The sequence below is a fragment of the Heteronotia binoei genome, chromosome 6 (assembly GCF_032191835.1).
Source record: "Heteronotia binoei isolate CCM8104 ecotype False Entrance Well chromosome 6, APGP_CSIRO_Hbin_v1, whole genome shotgun sequence".
Lineage (NCBI taxonomy): Eukaryota > Metazoa > Chordata > Lepidosauria > Squamata > Gekkonidae > Heteronotia > Heteronotia binoei.
The window spans coordinates 122421496-122436781 of NC_083228.1; the positions used below are offsets into that span (position 1 = coordinate 122421496).

General features: G+C 41.7%; 3 protein-coding genes across 10 annotated transcripts in view; 2 read left to right on the forward strand and 1 right to left on the reverse strand.

Moving 5' to 3' along the window:
* The window catches only part of GPR160 (G protein-coupled receptor 160), a 302729-nt gene that overhangs the window by 64442 nt on the left and 223001 nt on the right, over positions 1 to 15286 (forward strand). The gene's annotated exons all lie outside the window — the stretch shown is intronic.
* Positions 1 to 15286, reverse strand: part of PHC3 (polyhomeotic homolog 3) — a 67136-nt gene that overhangs the window by 39596 nt on the left and 12254 nt on the right. For 7 of the 8 annotated variants that reach the window (XR_009555595.1, XM_060242489.1, XM_060242490.1 and 4 more), the window contains one exon: positions 9746 to 9844. The exons of the other annotated variant lie outside the window; for it this stretch is intronic. Coding sequence is in view for 6 of the 7 variants with exons in the window: in XM_060242489.1 (XP_060098472.1) it covers positions 9746 to 9844 (99 nt within the window). In the remaining variant the exon portion in view is untranslated. The remainder of the gene's footprint in view (positions 1 to 9745; positions 9845 to 15286) is intronic. 8 annotated transcript variants of the gene reach the window in all.
* On the forward strand, positions 2816 to 5577 carry LOC132574207 (A-kinase anchor protein 4-like). Its single transcript, XM_060242487.1, has one exon. The coding sequence runs from the start codon at positions 3062 to 3064 to the stop codon at positions 5402 to 5404; it is 2343 nt and encodes a 780-aa protein (XP_060098470.1). The 5' UTR covers positions 2816 to 3061; the 3' UTR covers positions 5405 to 5577.

Sequence of the window (15286 nt, forward strand, 5' to 3'; positions counted from 1 at the left end):
AATCTTAAATATTTACACATGTAGCCTGGCCCAACATGGCTTGACAAGGTCTCATTTATGTCAGATTCGGCCCTCATAAGAAATGAGTTTGACACCTTGCCCTAAAGGCTACAAATATGAACTGGCAATGAAGTTTTATATATGCACACTCATACGTTTTCTATTAGCATGGTCAATACCGGGTGGAAGGTGATCTAATGTTTTAATTCTAGCACTTGGCTTGTTTATTTTATGGATTTAGTTTCTTCAGTTTCATTTTGTTAGCTGCAACATTTGTGACTGTTGGGATGATTATACTTTAACTGAAAGGCTGTTTTACGGGTCCTTGTGAAAAAAGCAGGGTACAAATACTGACAACCAAAAAGAGAGAGAAGTCTGTTAAGTCTTTGGGGCTTGAATGAGATGTTTGGTTTGAGACCCAGATTGCCAAAAGAGAGAGAGAAACACAAACAAATAAGGTGATCTGGTGTCTCAAGATTGCTGGTCTGAGAGATATCCCAGAAGATTGGAAGCAGGCGAATGTTGCCCCCATCTTCAAGAAGGGGAAAAAAGAGAATGCGGGTAACTACCGACCCGTCAGCTTGACGTCTATACCTGGAAAAGTTTTAGAACAAATCATCAAACAGTTGGTCCTGGAACATTTAGAAAGAATGGATGTGATTACTAAGAGCCAGCATGGGTTTCTCAAGAACAAGTCAAGTCAGACTAACCTGATCTCTTTTTTTTGCTGGATCGGAGGAATGCGGTAGACATCGTTTATCTTGATTTCAGTAAGGCTTTTGATAAGGTTCCACATACTATCCTTGTTGACAAGTTGGTAAAATGTGGTTTGGATCCTGTTACCGTTAGGTGGATCTGTAACTGGTTGACAGATCGCACTCAAAGAGTGCTTGTGAATGGTTCCTCATCCTTTTGGAGAGAAATGACAAGTGGAGTGCCTCAGGGATCTGTCCAGGGACCTGTTTTGTTCAACATCTTTATCAATGATTTGGATGAAGGAACAGAGGGAATGCTTATTAAATTTCCAGATGATACTAAATTGGGAGGGGTTGCAAACACAGATGACAGAAACAGGATACAGGATGACCTTGACAGGCTGGAAAACTGGGCTAAAACCAATAAAATGAATTTTAACAGGAATAAATGTAAAGTTCAGCATTTAGGTAGGAAAAATCCAATGCATGGTTATAGAATGGGGGAAACTTGTCTTAGCAGTAGTATATGCGAAAAGGATCTAGGGGTTTTAGTGGATCATATGCTGAACACGAGTCAACAGTGTGATGCGGTGGCTAAAAACACAAATGCAATTTTGGGCTGTATCAACAGAAGTATAGTGTCCAGATCATGTGATGTGATGGTAATCACTTTGCTCTGGTAAGACCTCATCTGGAGTATTGTGTTCAGTTTTGGGCACCACAGTTTAAGAAGGATATAGACAAGCTGGAACGGGTCCAAAGGAGGGCGATGAAGATGGTGAGGGGTCTGGAGACCAAGTTCTATGAGGAAAGGTTGAAGGAACTGGGGATGTTTAGCCAGGAGAGGAGGTGGCTGAGAGGTGATATGATCACCATCTTCAAGTACTTGAAGGGCTGTCATATAGAGGATGGGGTGGAATTGTTTTCTGTGGCCCCGGAAGGTAGGACCAGAAACAATGGGTTGAAATTAAATCAAAAGTGTTTCCGGCTCAACATTAGGAAGAACTTCCTGACCATTAGAGCTATTCCTCAGTGGAACAGGCTTCCTCGGGAGGTGGTGGGCTCTCCTTCCTTGGAGATTTTTAAACAGAGGCTAGATGGCCATCTGACAGCAATGAAGATCCTGTGAATTTAGGGGGAGGTGTTTGTGAGTTTCCTGCATGGTGCAGGGGGGTTGGACTAGATGACCCTATAGGTCCCTTCCAACTCTATGATTCTAATGTGGTGACTGTCAGCTACAAAGCCTCTTTCCTCATTATTTCTTCAGCAGAAACAAGACAAACTGCAATTTCTCTTGCTCTTTAGTAAGAGAGCCCCACTTCTCAATCACTGTCCATTAAGACATATAGCTCTCAATTTAAATTATTATATGCCTGGTACACAGAGTATTATTTGTTGCATGAGAACAACTTAGAGAACACTAAGTTGGCTAATATTTTCTACAGGAAGCAATGTCAGCTGGAGAATATGCATAAGTTTTTATGAGCATCTCAGAACTCCTCTTTAGGCAAAACGAGGAGTGAAAGACGATGTCAGACATAAGCTAACATCACCTCACCTCGAACAGGTCCTCTGGAGAGAACAGGCATTTTCTAAATAAAAATAAATGTATCTCCATACTGTTCCCTTAAGCAGATTATGATAAATCTATCAATGACCACTAGTCAAAGCAGCTAAAAACTGTCCACAACAGCTGCTTTCTAAGATGAGAAGTGGCAAACTTCTCATTTGTCCCTTTATGTACCAGGAAGGTCCTTTCTGCTGTGTGCATGCACCCCATGCAGTACAGCAGTTTGTGAGTAGACTTGTTGGTGAAGAGGTGTAACCTTTCATGTCAGCAGATCTATTCATATAAATATAGCTCCATCCTGCCACTTAAAATATCCCCCCCCCCCACACACACACGTCGGAGTTACGTGAGAGTCAGTGCCCACCAACTGTGTTTCAAAGCCTTCGTCATTATGGTGAGAAAGACATTATGATTAAATGTAGAAATCAACCACTCCCAGTTCTCAAACATTAGTTGCAGTGAATGCATCATTAATTTCCCAATACACACACACACAAAATTTCTGATAGGTCGAATAGGAGGGATGCTGGGGGTGGGAGAGAGACTATTTATCAGTCCCTTGTTAAATAACTGAAACTGTACCAGTGATAGCAGGCAATGCTGCTTCTTTGTGATGTCACTGCTGCCATAGAAACCATGTGTGCACACAAGTGAAAATGACATCTGGCAGCAGAAGAGCATGGAAAGTTGAGAGAGGAGGCAACATCTTCAGTTTGGCAGGGTCATCAAAGCAGCTTAGGTGAGAAAGAACATCCCCTACGGTCCTAGGTACAGTTCTACTTCCAAGCCTCAAGTGATGTCTCAGGAAGTTGACTGGTTACACAGCCAAGCTGGCGTGTGTAAGGTAGAGCTCTACAATCCTGAAGCAGGGAAAGACCAGGACCGGAAAGTGATTTGTTTTGTTGATGTCGCCAGCCTGAACATAAAAACAGATGATAAAGATGCTGCTGGCCAGTCCAAAGACAATGAACCTGCCACAGGACTTGATCTGGGGAAAATGCAGGACAAAGAGGTAATTGTAATAAAAGATAGTGAGACACCCGAGCAGTCTAAGACTGAAGGAGCAGTATGCCTTTTCAAACAAGGTTCAACAGAAGAACTTAATGTTGTGACCTGGCTCTTTGATGACCTGCAGAAATATGCATGTGGATTTCAACATGCACTGACCCCTTCAAGTGCCCCTCATCAACCTAAGCCATCAGCAGCTGACAAGATGTCCCAGAATAACAACAACACGGCTTTCAAATCTTCCAGTGGTCAGAAAGCACCTGCAGATGAAGTAGCAGGCACCGTCCAAAAACTCTGTTCTTTGGTTATGCAAATGGCTAGTAAAGAGATCTCTGAAAATCTGGAAGATGCAGCCAGCAAGTGTATACGCCAGGCAATTTATGCGACAAAAGATGGGAAACCTCTCAATCCTGGTTCTGTAAGTCAGGTTGCATCCAAGATGGTGAATGACGCTATGGAAAGTGCTCAGGACCCCAGCGCTAAATCATCTCAAGACAATATTTCAGGCAAGAAGGAAGAAGGTAAAGGAGGTCCCAAGAAAACCTCTCTCTTTTATGGTGAAGTATCTTCCAACCAAAGTGAGTCTATTCAGGAAGAAGACAAGCCACCATGTACCCAATTGATTTACCCAAAGAGACAGTCAGCTCGCAATGATGGTAGTTCTTTTAACAAAGGGCTAATGGTTTATGCAAACAAAGATGCTAAGGATATGACATTTTCATTTGTGAAGGCCACAAAGGTTCACAAGAGGCAACCACTGCCAGCCTGTGTGGTTTTGAAAAGAGTATTCCTAAAGCACACAAGGGATGTCATATCAGACTTAATTGACTCTACTATGAAAAATCTACATAATGTTACTGGGGTCCTCATGACAGACTCTGACTTTGTTACTACAGTTAAGAAGAATCTCTTCAATGCAGGAACCCAGAAGTCTACTGAGATTTTAGAAGCAATGGTACTACGAATGTATAATGCTCTGATGTCAGAAACTAAGGACAAAGGGCATAGTCTTGTATACTCTTTACTGAAAACAGGATGTTCAATGGACCCAAATACACAAAGTATGCATTTCGCATCTCTGAAAGGTGGACTACATACGAGGGAAAAGGGAAAGGAGACAGCACACTCATCAGCCCAGAAAGTAGGTGAGACAATAATTAAAGATGGAATTAGCATGCTACGCTCAAAAACATCAGGAGGCAAAGCTTCAGACAGGGGAAGTCATGACAGGAGGCCAGAGAAAAGCAATTCCACAACTGAATTTCTAGCAAAAGACCTCATCTTGACAGCTTTAATGTTGATACAGCAGCATCTGTTAACTCAATACAAGGAACCAACTTCTGAGTCAAATACCTCTTCGTTTGGGTATTTTGAAAAAGGAGGCAAACATGGTTCTAGATCGCATGGTTCCAAGGGTGATCCACACCAACAAGAATTTCAGAAAGGAGAAATACAAAGTGCTCTCCTTTCTATCATCTCAAAGGTCCTACAGGAGGCTGGCTTCAATGTAGATGAGTGTGAGATAACCAAGAAATCCAATACATGTGATGACAGGACTAGCAAAAAGTCTTCATCCAAACACTACAATGCAGAGGTGGACTCTGAAAACATGGATCAAATAAACAAAAAATTCATTGATCAGCTGATGGAATCTGTGATGAAGCTGTGTATGTACATGACTAAAAGCCCCGATTTTGTTGTGGAAGATTACTCTGACGAACAAGGAACATACTTTACTGCAAGAAACAAAGGTGCATCGACTCCAGATTCAATGACATCACAGAAACCTCCACGAACAACATCTATTGGAAAGCCACTGGTGCCTGCTGGCTCTGAGGTGATCGTGAACAACCAGAGTTCCAATACCAGTTTGCAGAACAAAGAGCTCCAGGCTATCCTCCAGTGGATGGCTGCCTCCCACTTCCAAGTGCCCAACCTCACATTCATGAATGAGAATGACGAGGAACTGAAGAAGCTTCCTCAGCTTGCGGAAAAAGCAGCTAAGAAGGGCGCAAGCGTGGGAGATATTCTGCAGGAGGTAATGAGGTATTTCGAAAAACAACAGATTGATGCCGCTGTGGGAAACATGCCTCGTGGCGGACTTCTCGACTGGTTGCTTGTTAACCTGTAGACAAGAGCCAACACCTCCCTCTCATTACTTCCACCCAGCGAAGTGCCAACTTAGTTATCGGATGAACAACCATACAGCACATTTTGCATAGACAACAGTTCATCAAATTCCACAGGCTGTAACACACTAGCTGGGCAAAGTCACCAATAAAAAAATACAAATGTCAACTGTTACTGATTTGTTTATTAATTTGTATGTAGATATGATCAAAGGGGGGGGATATCCATGTAACAGTCATAACCTCCTTTTAGGACTCAATGGTTTTAAATCTAGACCATTCTTGTAACTAATAAGTATCAGACAACATGCCCATTCCATTCTGCTTCAAAACTTCTATCTTCCTTTCCCGTACTGGAACAAAACATTCAAAGCTGGGTGACAAACTCTTACTTACTGAACTTCGTGAACATCTATTTGTACCTTTATGTGGAGCAAATCACTGTAATTCTTATCACCTTGATTGTTAAGGAGAATAATGAAACAATTCTCAGATTCACCAATATACACCATTTCCCCAAGAGTAACTATTAAAACAGTCTTGAATTTTATCTGTCATTTCACAGTTTTACTGCCTAATGAAGCAAAGATAGGAGGAGGATAGAGTATCTTGGTTCACGCAATGACCTGTAATGTTATCCATATCCTGAAGCTCCACTGCTTCACCAACCTTCACTCCAAATGTTAAAATATTCTTTAAAAAACAACAAACAAATGTAGACGTCTACAAAATTGGCTCGTTCCTCAAACACCATCAAAATTCTTCTCCTACTGCCTCAGATTTACTTAAATTCTGCAAAACCTACATTAATCTGTTTTAGAATAATGAAAAGAAGAAAATGTAGGCCTTTTGAGTTATTTGACGTAGAATTTCACTGATGCCAATTTTTGTTTTACCTGGTTTGATAAATATAGAAATGTAAAAGGCAAGACGAACTAGGGTAAATGAATGATATAAGCAGATTTAAAGCCATTTCATCTATCACAGTTTGGGATAAGTTTCATTAAGACTATCCAGAAACGTGGATGTGGAATGGTATAGTATAACTTGATCTGTCAGATCTTGGAAGTGAAGAAGGGTCAGTACTTGGATGAGAGATCACCAAGGAAGACTTTGCAGAGGAAAGCAAAGGCAAACCACCAGTGCTTAATCACTTCCCTTGAAAACTCAACGGGGTTGCCATAAGTCATCTTCAACTTGATGGCATTTTATACACACGCACATCTAGCACAGTATTTTTTTTAACCTGCCCTTCCTCCAAGAAGTCCAGGGAGGTGTACTTTGCTCTGCACTCCTATTTTATTCCCACAACAACCTTTCATGAATACCAGGCTGAGAGAGAGTCACAAGCTCAGAATCATCCAAGTCATCTTCAGAGGCCTTGCTTTGCATGTCCCCAACATCTGAGGTTAGGTGGGTGGCAACCCAAGGAAGGGCCTTCTTGGTTGTGGACCTAAACTTTGGAACTCCCTCCACTGGGATGTCCATCTGTCTCCCTCTGCCACTGCCTTCCGCCAGAAAGTGAAGACTTTTGTTTCATTTGGCATACCTCCAGTAAACCCTTACTGGCCATTCTCCCTGACTGTGTTTGTGTTTTTATTGCATTATAAAAGTTTTAAATAAATAATTTCACAGCACAGTGGAGACCTAAATCAGGGTCTCACGTAACGTAACCACTACATCATACTGACTGTAGAAGCTGCAGGACTCTTTTCTATAGCGATGTGTTGAAAGATTGTTATTTTATTACTACAATTATAGATACACTACGCTTCACTCCTGCTCCAACCATGCTTTGAAGTATTGTGCCAATCATGTCAGCCTTCTCCGATCACACAGTCCTACCTCTTTAATAAGTAAGAGCCCCAATTATAGCCTCATGTGATCAAACTGAAATAAATTATGAGATAAGAAGTGTGTGAATGGCTTTACTGACTGCCTTCCACTCTTTTTATATTACAATATTTCTCCTGGTTTATAGCATTTCAATGGGTTTTTTAAAGGAGGAGGGAAAAGGGAAAAAAGGGGGGGAAATTTTCTCATTTCACAATTCCATTCTGTCTCACACAATATTTTCACATAAAATTCCATAAGTCATCATTAGATCATTTTTAAAAGTCTGCAGTCACATACTTTCTTATGATTGTCTGGAGAAGAAGGGAAAGCAGGCTATCTTTTTTAGTTTCTATTTTTTAATTGTGAGAGGAGATGGTCATGTAGACACTGGTATATTAATGATTAACAATGATGAAAGGAACAAGAACAATATTTCTCCTAAAGGAAAAGAACACATTACTGCACTATCACTTATGAGTTCATATTAAGAAATTTCAGGAAGACACAGCCTTGAAATGCAGATTTTTTTAGTCATCAGCACTAAAGCACCAATTTTCATGTGAATAATTTTTTATCAAATATGGAATATATGTGAATGTATCCATTACTTGCTATGGATGTGGGACACAACTTTAGTTAGGACGGCCACAAGCATGCTTAAGGAACATCCTTAAGGGTTAATACACAGCTAGGTCAGACTGAGAAGAAAAGACAGAAGAGTTAACATTCCAGTCTTACCTATAACAGAAAAATAACATGCACTATGCCGTACTGCAATTCTACTGTGTTTCTAAGCAACAATAGAAGTGAGGGGTTCTTAGAGCCAAAAGTGGATTTATCTGGTCAAGGTGCATGCAAAGTAGAATTTCCTTCCTGTTAAATGAACTGCTGCCAACCTGGCAAAATGTATCATTAGTGTGTAGCTGACCCTCACAATGAAATTATGCTGGATGTTGCAGCCAATTAGTATGTGTATATGCTAACATGTGCCAATGTGTCATCAAGGGTTTATAAGACTGTGACCATTTTGAAAGAAGGTAGAGCAGCTTGGCATTGCAAGCTTTGGCTTAGCTCTGCTCTCAGTTCATTGCAATAAACTTTTTTTTCTTCCTCCTTCACCTAGACTGTGGATGTATATCTTTTACTGGCCAAAGACATTTAGATTTGCAGATTTATACAACATGGAGACAATCAAAAGTGTTTCCTTTATATTTCTTCTGCCTCTTTCTTTCTTTCTTGCTTGTTTTTTAATTTTTTCTTTTTTGTTGTGTGTTTCTTTTTAATAAAAATATTTTTTAAAAAAAAGAATATATGTGAACATATGTAAACACATATACTCTGATTTAAAATGTAATTACTTAGAAATAAGTGTCATTCACTGTAATGAAGCTTCCGTTCCAGAATATATAAAGGATAAAAATAATTAGTTAAAAGCAACAGATCTGGTGTGCAGAATTGCCATATTCAAAACTTACAAAACTTTACTATTTTTCTTCATGGAAAATACCACATTTCTTCCAAAGTATTTTTGAAAGAATAAGTATGTGGTTTGGAAAAACTTTCAGAGCTGCTAAAAGAAACAAAGCAGAAAAAGACCAGTATTACACAAAATCAGAACTTCTGGTATTGGAATGGTCATATGATGAAGAGTGGTGTCCCTGTATTATGAAATCCTTTACAATGGAAAACAGAGCTCCATTTCAGCTATGTTGACTGCATTAGGACTATACCACCTTGGTGCCACTCAGCCAATAAGAATTCCAAAGAATAAACTACTGGATCAGCATGCTTCCTGACTGGCTATTGTTTTGAGGTGGCCAGTAAGCTATGTGACTGGACACAGCAGCAGCTCTATTAGCTCCCACCCTTTAAAAGAGATGGAAACCAATTCCATCCCTTTACAAAGAAAAAGAGGATCCCTACCCCTAAACCTCTGGGAAACTGAAAGGGTTTCATCTTTGTATTAGTCCGATAAGCAGGACTTACTCTCCATCTTTACAAAGGTGGCCCCTTTGGAAAATGGTTGTTGACCCCGCCCTCCCAGGATCCCCAGGGCCCCAGTTTGAGAAAAGTTGTTAGAGGATTTATCAAAATGCATAAACTTGTACAGATTTTTGAAAACAGGTGCTTCAAAGGCACAGTATTACTGGCAAGCCAAGGAACACACTTCTCATTAACTGGAATCTGAGATGCAGGCATGCACCTCTCTACCATGCGGCCTATAAGAAGGCTTCTAACAGTATACAACATAATGCTTTCAGTATTTCTAGAATAGTTTAAGTAGCCACTTCAGTATTCTTGCAAGATTCTAAAACTACTATACCAGTTTAGAATTTAAAACAAGGCCATCTTCTGTAGGGAATCAGTTTTCCTGGTGTATGCAGCAGGATCATATTTTGAGAGACAATAAAACATAATACACACAAGGAGAAGAACTGCGTGTTGATTCCTTGCAACAGTTCAGTGAAATGGATACACACACACACACAAAATCCAAGCAAGCTCACCTGAGTAGCTGCAGACTGACAGGGGAACGAAGAGGACGATGAGACAACAGGAATGTCAGACTGGACAGCCGCCACAGTGGTAGCAGGTGTAAAAATCAGCTGTGAAAGCAGTAGAAAGAAAATTAAAGAAGCTACCCCAGGTAATGAATGCACATATACCAATGGACAGATGGACAGGTTAAAAATTATACAAGCAATTTCCCTGTTACAATGAACCAAGCTTAAGACAAAAGTCGTTCCATAGATGTACAACAATGCCAATCTAAATGTTTTTTCCAACTCTTTTTTTTAAGTTGTAAGCCTTTGCTACAATACCTCAGAACAAACAATGCAACTTTCCAGTGTCTCTCAAATAGGCTCAGCCATTTAATTTTTCGCAAACAACCTCTTCCATTGTACTCTTCCATATAGCAAGTCAAGTATGAGATCAGGTGGTCCTTCAGGAATGCTGGTCCCAAGTCACATATGGCTTTGAAGGTCAATGCCAGCACCTTGAATTGGGCCTGGGGACAAACTGGGAGCCAGGGTAGGCAGGCCAAGATTGAATGAAGTAACTAGTGGCAGCATTCTGGACCAAATGAGATTTATGAGCACTTTTCAAGGGTAGCTCCACATACAGCATGCACCATAACAGCCAGTTACTTTCTGTCCAGCAAAGGCTACAACTGGCTAACTAGTAAAAGCTGGTAAAAGGCACTTCTAGCCTCAGCTGGGAATGAACATTCTACTTTTAGAAGCCAAGTTTGCTCAGGCCACTGTCTTTAATATCTACTCCATAGTGCCTTCTTTTACTGATCCTGGAACCTGTTTGCAGAACAGAACGGCCAACTCTTGACTCAGTTTTATCTGGGGAGGGGGGCAGGAATCAGACCTGGGTTGTCTGGTTCAGCATTGCTGTGATCTCGGAAGTGTTATGCTTCTCCCTGCTGTGTAGATGTATCGGTACTATTCAAGGCTAGGAGCTGTCATCTGTACCTGTGTGCTTCCTGACAACTACCTTGTTTCATTGACTGGAAAAACCTGAACCAGCAGCCAAGCCCTTTCCCACAAAACAAGAATCACAGTACTGAACAACTGCCATGTCAAAATTCTCTCCTGGGCCTCTTAATCATAACCTCAGAAACCATTTGCAGGACTGAAGTGAGAGAACACACAGTCACTTTCCTTACGGTCAATTTCCTCACCTCACTTCACTGCATTTAACTGGTACCAATGTCAATATGCTTAAGGTAACCAAGGTTCCATCTTCTTAACCAAGAATGGAAACCAGATTTAACTCTTCAAATCCTGATTAGGGGCACTTCTGCACATGTCAAATAATTAGGGTTGCCATCTCTGGATTGGGAAATATCTGGAGATTTAGGGGGTGGAGCCTGAGAAGGGCAGGGTCTAGGCAGGGGAGGGACTTCAATGGAGTCTCATGACATAGAGTTCATCCTCTGAAGCAGCCATTTTCTCCAGGCAAACAGAACTATCTCAATCACCTGAGGATCAGTTCAAAGTGGATTGAAAGTGCATTATTCAGCATTTATGAAAGTGCAAGAGGTAATCTGGTTAGACTTGATCATGGTTGTTTCCATTGTTAACGTGAAGCTTAACCATGGCTGAGGGGGAATCTGTGCCAATGTGAGAATACCAGGGGGGGGGAGGGGTAGCCCTTCAATGGCTTTCTTTCCTCCTTTCTCCATGGGCGGGGACAGAGGGTGACAAATGGAGGGAAGTGTCCACCAGGTGCCCCCTAGTATGTGAGGTTCCTCAGGAGACACTCCTCTTCCCAATGCTGCTTAACATCTACATGTGAACATAAGAACATAAGAGAAGCCATGTTGGATCAGGCCAACGGCCCATCAAGTCCAACACTCTGTGTCACACAGTGGCAAAAAATGTTATATACACACATACACTGTGGCTAATAGCCACTGATGGACCTGTGCTCCATATTTTTATCTAAACCCTTCTTGAAGGTGGCTATACTTGTGGCCGCCACCACCTCCTGTGGCAGTGAATTCCACATGTTAATCACCCTTTGGGTGAAGAAGTACTTCCTTTTATCCGTTTTAACCTGTCTGCTCAGCAATTTCATCGAATGCCCACGAGTTCTTGTATTGTGAGAAAGGGAGAAAAGTACTTCTTTCTCTACTTTCTCCATCCCATTCATTATCTTGTAAACCTCTATCATGTCACCCCGCAGTCCACGTTTCTCCAAGCTAAAGAGTCCCAAGCGTTTCAACCTTTCTTCATAGGGAAAGTGCTCAAGCCCTTTAATCATTCTAGTTGCCCTTCTCTGGACTTTCTCCAATGCTATAATATCCTTTTTGAGGTGCGGCGACCAGAACTGCACACAGTACTCCAAATGAGACCGCACCATCGATTTATACAGGGGCATTATGATACTGGCTGATTTGTTTTCAATTCCCTTCCTAATAATTCCCAGCATGGCGTTGGCCTTTTTTATTGCAAACGCACACTGTCTTGACATTTTCAGTGAGTTATCTACCACGACCCCAAGATCTCTCTCTTGGTCAGTCTCTGCCAGTTCACACCCCAACAACTTGTATTTGTAGCTGGGATTCTTGGCCCCAATGTGCATTACTTTGCACTTGGCCACATTGAACCGCATCTGCCATGTTGACGCCCACTCACCCAGCCTCAACAGATCCCTTTGGAGTTCCTCACAATCCTCTCTGGTTCTCACCACCCTGAACAATTTAGTGTCATCCGCAAACTTGGCCACTTCACTGCTCACTCCCAACTCTAAATCATTTATGAACAAGTTAAAGAGCATGGGACCCAGTACCGAGCCCTGCGGCACCCCGCTGCTTACCGTCCTCCACTGCGAAGACTGCCCATTTATACTCACTGTCTGCTTCCTATTACTCAGCCAGTTCTTGATCCACAAGAGGACCTGTCCTTTTATTCCATGACTCTCAAGCTTTCTAAGGAGCCTTTGATGAGGAACTTTATCAAAAGCTTTCTGGAAGTCAAGGTAAACAACATCTATTGGGTCTCCTTTGTCCACATGTTTGTTCACCCCCTCAAAGAAATGTAACAGGTTAGTGAGGCAAGATCTTCCCTTGCAGAACCCATGCTGAGTCTTCCTCAATAACCCGTGTTCATCAATGTGCCTACTCATTCTGTCCTTGATAATGGTTTCTACCAACTTTCCGGTATTGAAGTCAGACTGACTGGCCTGTAATTTCCCGAGTCTCCTCTGGAACCTTTTTTAAAGATGGGGGTGACATTTGCTACCTTCCAGTCCTCAGGAACGGAGGCAGATTTCAATGTAAGATTACAGGTTTTTGTTAGAAGATCCACAAGTTCAACTTTGAGTTCTTTCAGAACTCTCGGATGTATGCCATCCGGACCCGGTGACTTATTAGTTTTTAATTTGTCTATCAGTTGTAGGACCTCCTCTTTTGTCACCTCAATCTGACTCAGGTCTTTCAATACCCCTTCCAAAATTAGTGGTTCTGGGGCGAGCAAAAAGTTCTCATCTTCCACAGTGAAGACGGAGGCAAAAAATTCATTTAGCTTCTCAGCCATTTCCCTATCCTCCTTCAGTAATCCTTTTACCCCATGGTCATCCAAGGGCCCCACTGCCTCCCTGGCTGGTTTCCTACTTCTAATATATTTGAAGAAAGTTTTATTGTTGGTCTTTATGTTTTTTGCAATATGCTCCTCATAGTCCCTTTTTGCCTGCCTGATCACAGTCTTGCATTTGATTTGCCACAGCCTGTGTTCCCTTTTACTAATCTCACTTGGACTGGTTTTCCACCGCTTAAAGGAGTCCTTCTTACCTTTTACAGCTTCCATTACTTTGTTTGTTAACCACGCAGGCCTTTTCTTATGCCTGTTTGTGCCTTTCCTAACTTGTGGTATGTATTTTATCTGAGCTTCTAGGATTATAGTTTTAAATAGCATCCAAGCTTCCCCAAGGGTTTTGACCGTATGTACCTTTCCTTTCAGTTTCCTCCTCACATGCCTCCTCATCTCAGTGTATTTACCCCTTTTAAAGTTAAACGTGGTTGTGGCGGTCTTTTTGGACAACTCCCTATTTATACAAATGGTGAAATCAATAACATTATGGTCACTGCTCCCAAGTGGCGCAATCACTTTTACATCTCTCACCAAGTCTTGGGCATTACTTAGGACCAAATCCAGGATCGCCCCTGGTAGGTTCTGAGACCATCTGCTCCATAGCACAGTCATTGAGAGCATCAAGAAACTCAATCTCTTTCTCTCGACCAGAACACATATTAACCCAGTCAATCTGTGGGTAGTTAAAATCACCTATTACGACACAGTTTTTACGTTTAGCTGCTATCTTTAAGCCTTCCATCATATTATAATCGTCCTCTCTCTTTTGATTTGGTGGGCGATAACAAACTCCCATAGTTAAATTTCCTTTTGGGGCCTCTATTTCAACCCAAAGCATTTCTAAAAGTGAATCTAATTCTCTGATCTCAGTCTTACTGGATCGTATATCCTCTCTGACATACAGAGCCACCCCACCTCCAACCCTTCCCTCCCTATCCTTCCGATATAGCTTATATCCAGGAATCACCGTGTCCCCTTATGCAGTTAGCATGGAGTTTCAGGCTTGGGAGTCACCAATATGCAGGTGACACCCAGCTATATCTGTTGTTGGGTGGCCAGTCAGCTGCAGTCCCACAAAATCTGGCTGAAGGATTAGAGGCCATGGTGGGCTGGCTAATAAAGAACTCTAAGTAGTTCAACTGTCCTTAGCTAGGGCCAGGGCTTGCTCATTCTGGGCCCCTACCTGGTGGAACTCTCTACCAGATGATGTCCCTGTGGGATCTGCACCAATTCCACGGGGCCTGTAAGGCAGAAATGGTTCACCAGGCTTTCGACAGAGGCTTTTGATAGAGGACAGTGATAGCTGGTTGCCTGTCTTCTTATCTACACTCCTCCAGAAGTGTTCCTCCCTCCCACACACTCCATATGCCCCAACAGTCTGAAGAAAATGAATTTAATTAGCAAAACACCATTGGAGGTTGGATTTTTTACTGTTATTGTTTTACTGTATTAACTGAAATATTATTTTATTTTATGTATATTTATCTGATGTACATCACCCCGAACCCAGCCTTGGCCAGGATTGGGTGATTAATTAAATCATCATTATCATCATCATCATGGCTTTTTTGTAGTAGGAACTCCTTTGCATATTAGGCCACACCCTCCTGATGTAGCCAATCCTCCTGGAGCTTACAGTAGGCCCTGTACTAAGAGCCCTGTAAGCTCTTGGAGGATTGGCTACACACTGTGTGGCTTAATGCGCAAAGGAGCTCCTATTACAAAAAAGCCACAACAACAACAATAATAATAAAGAGGGGGGCCAAAACTGATAAACAATTAGTGCTCTACACTAAGTGGTGATCATGAGGTAAATGATAATCCATTTCCATCTTGAATTGGATTCTTACAGCACTGTAGATGGGATCATTTTAAGAGCAACAGATTCAGCCAGAAAAATAGAGTGATCAACAATATAAAACGCAAAACATAGATAAAGTGGAG

Bases quoted from the DNA above. Each gene is read 5' to 3' on its own strand.
- LOC132574207 (XM_060242487.1), top strand. From the start codon at position 3,062: ATGTCTCAGGAAGTTGACTGGTTACACAGCCAAGCTGGCGTGTGTAAG.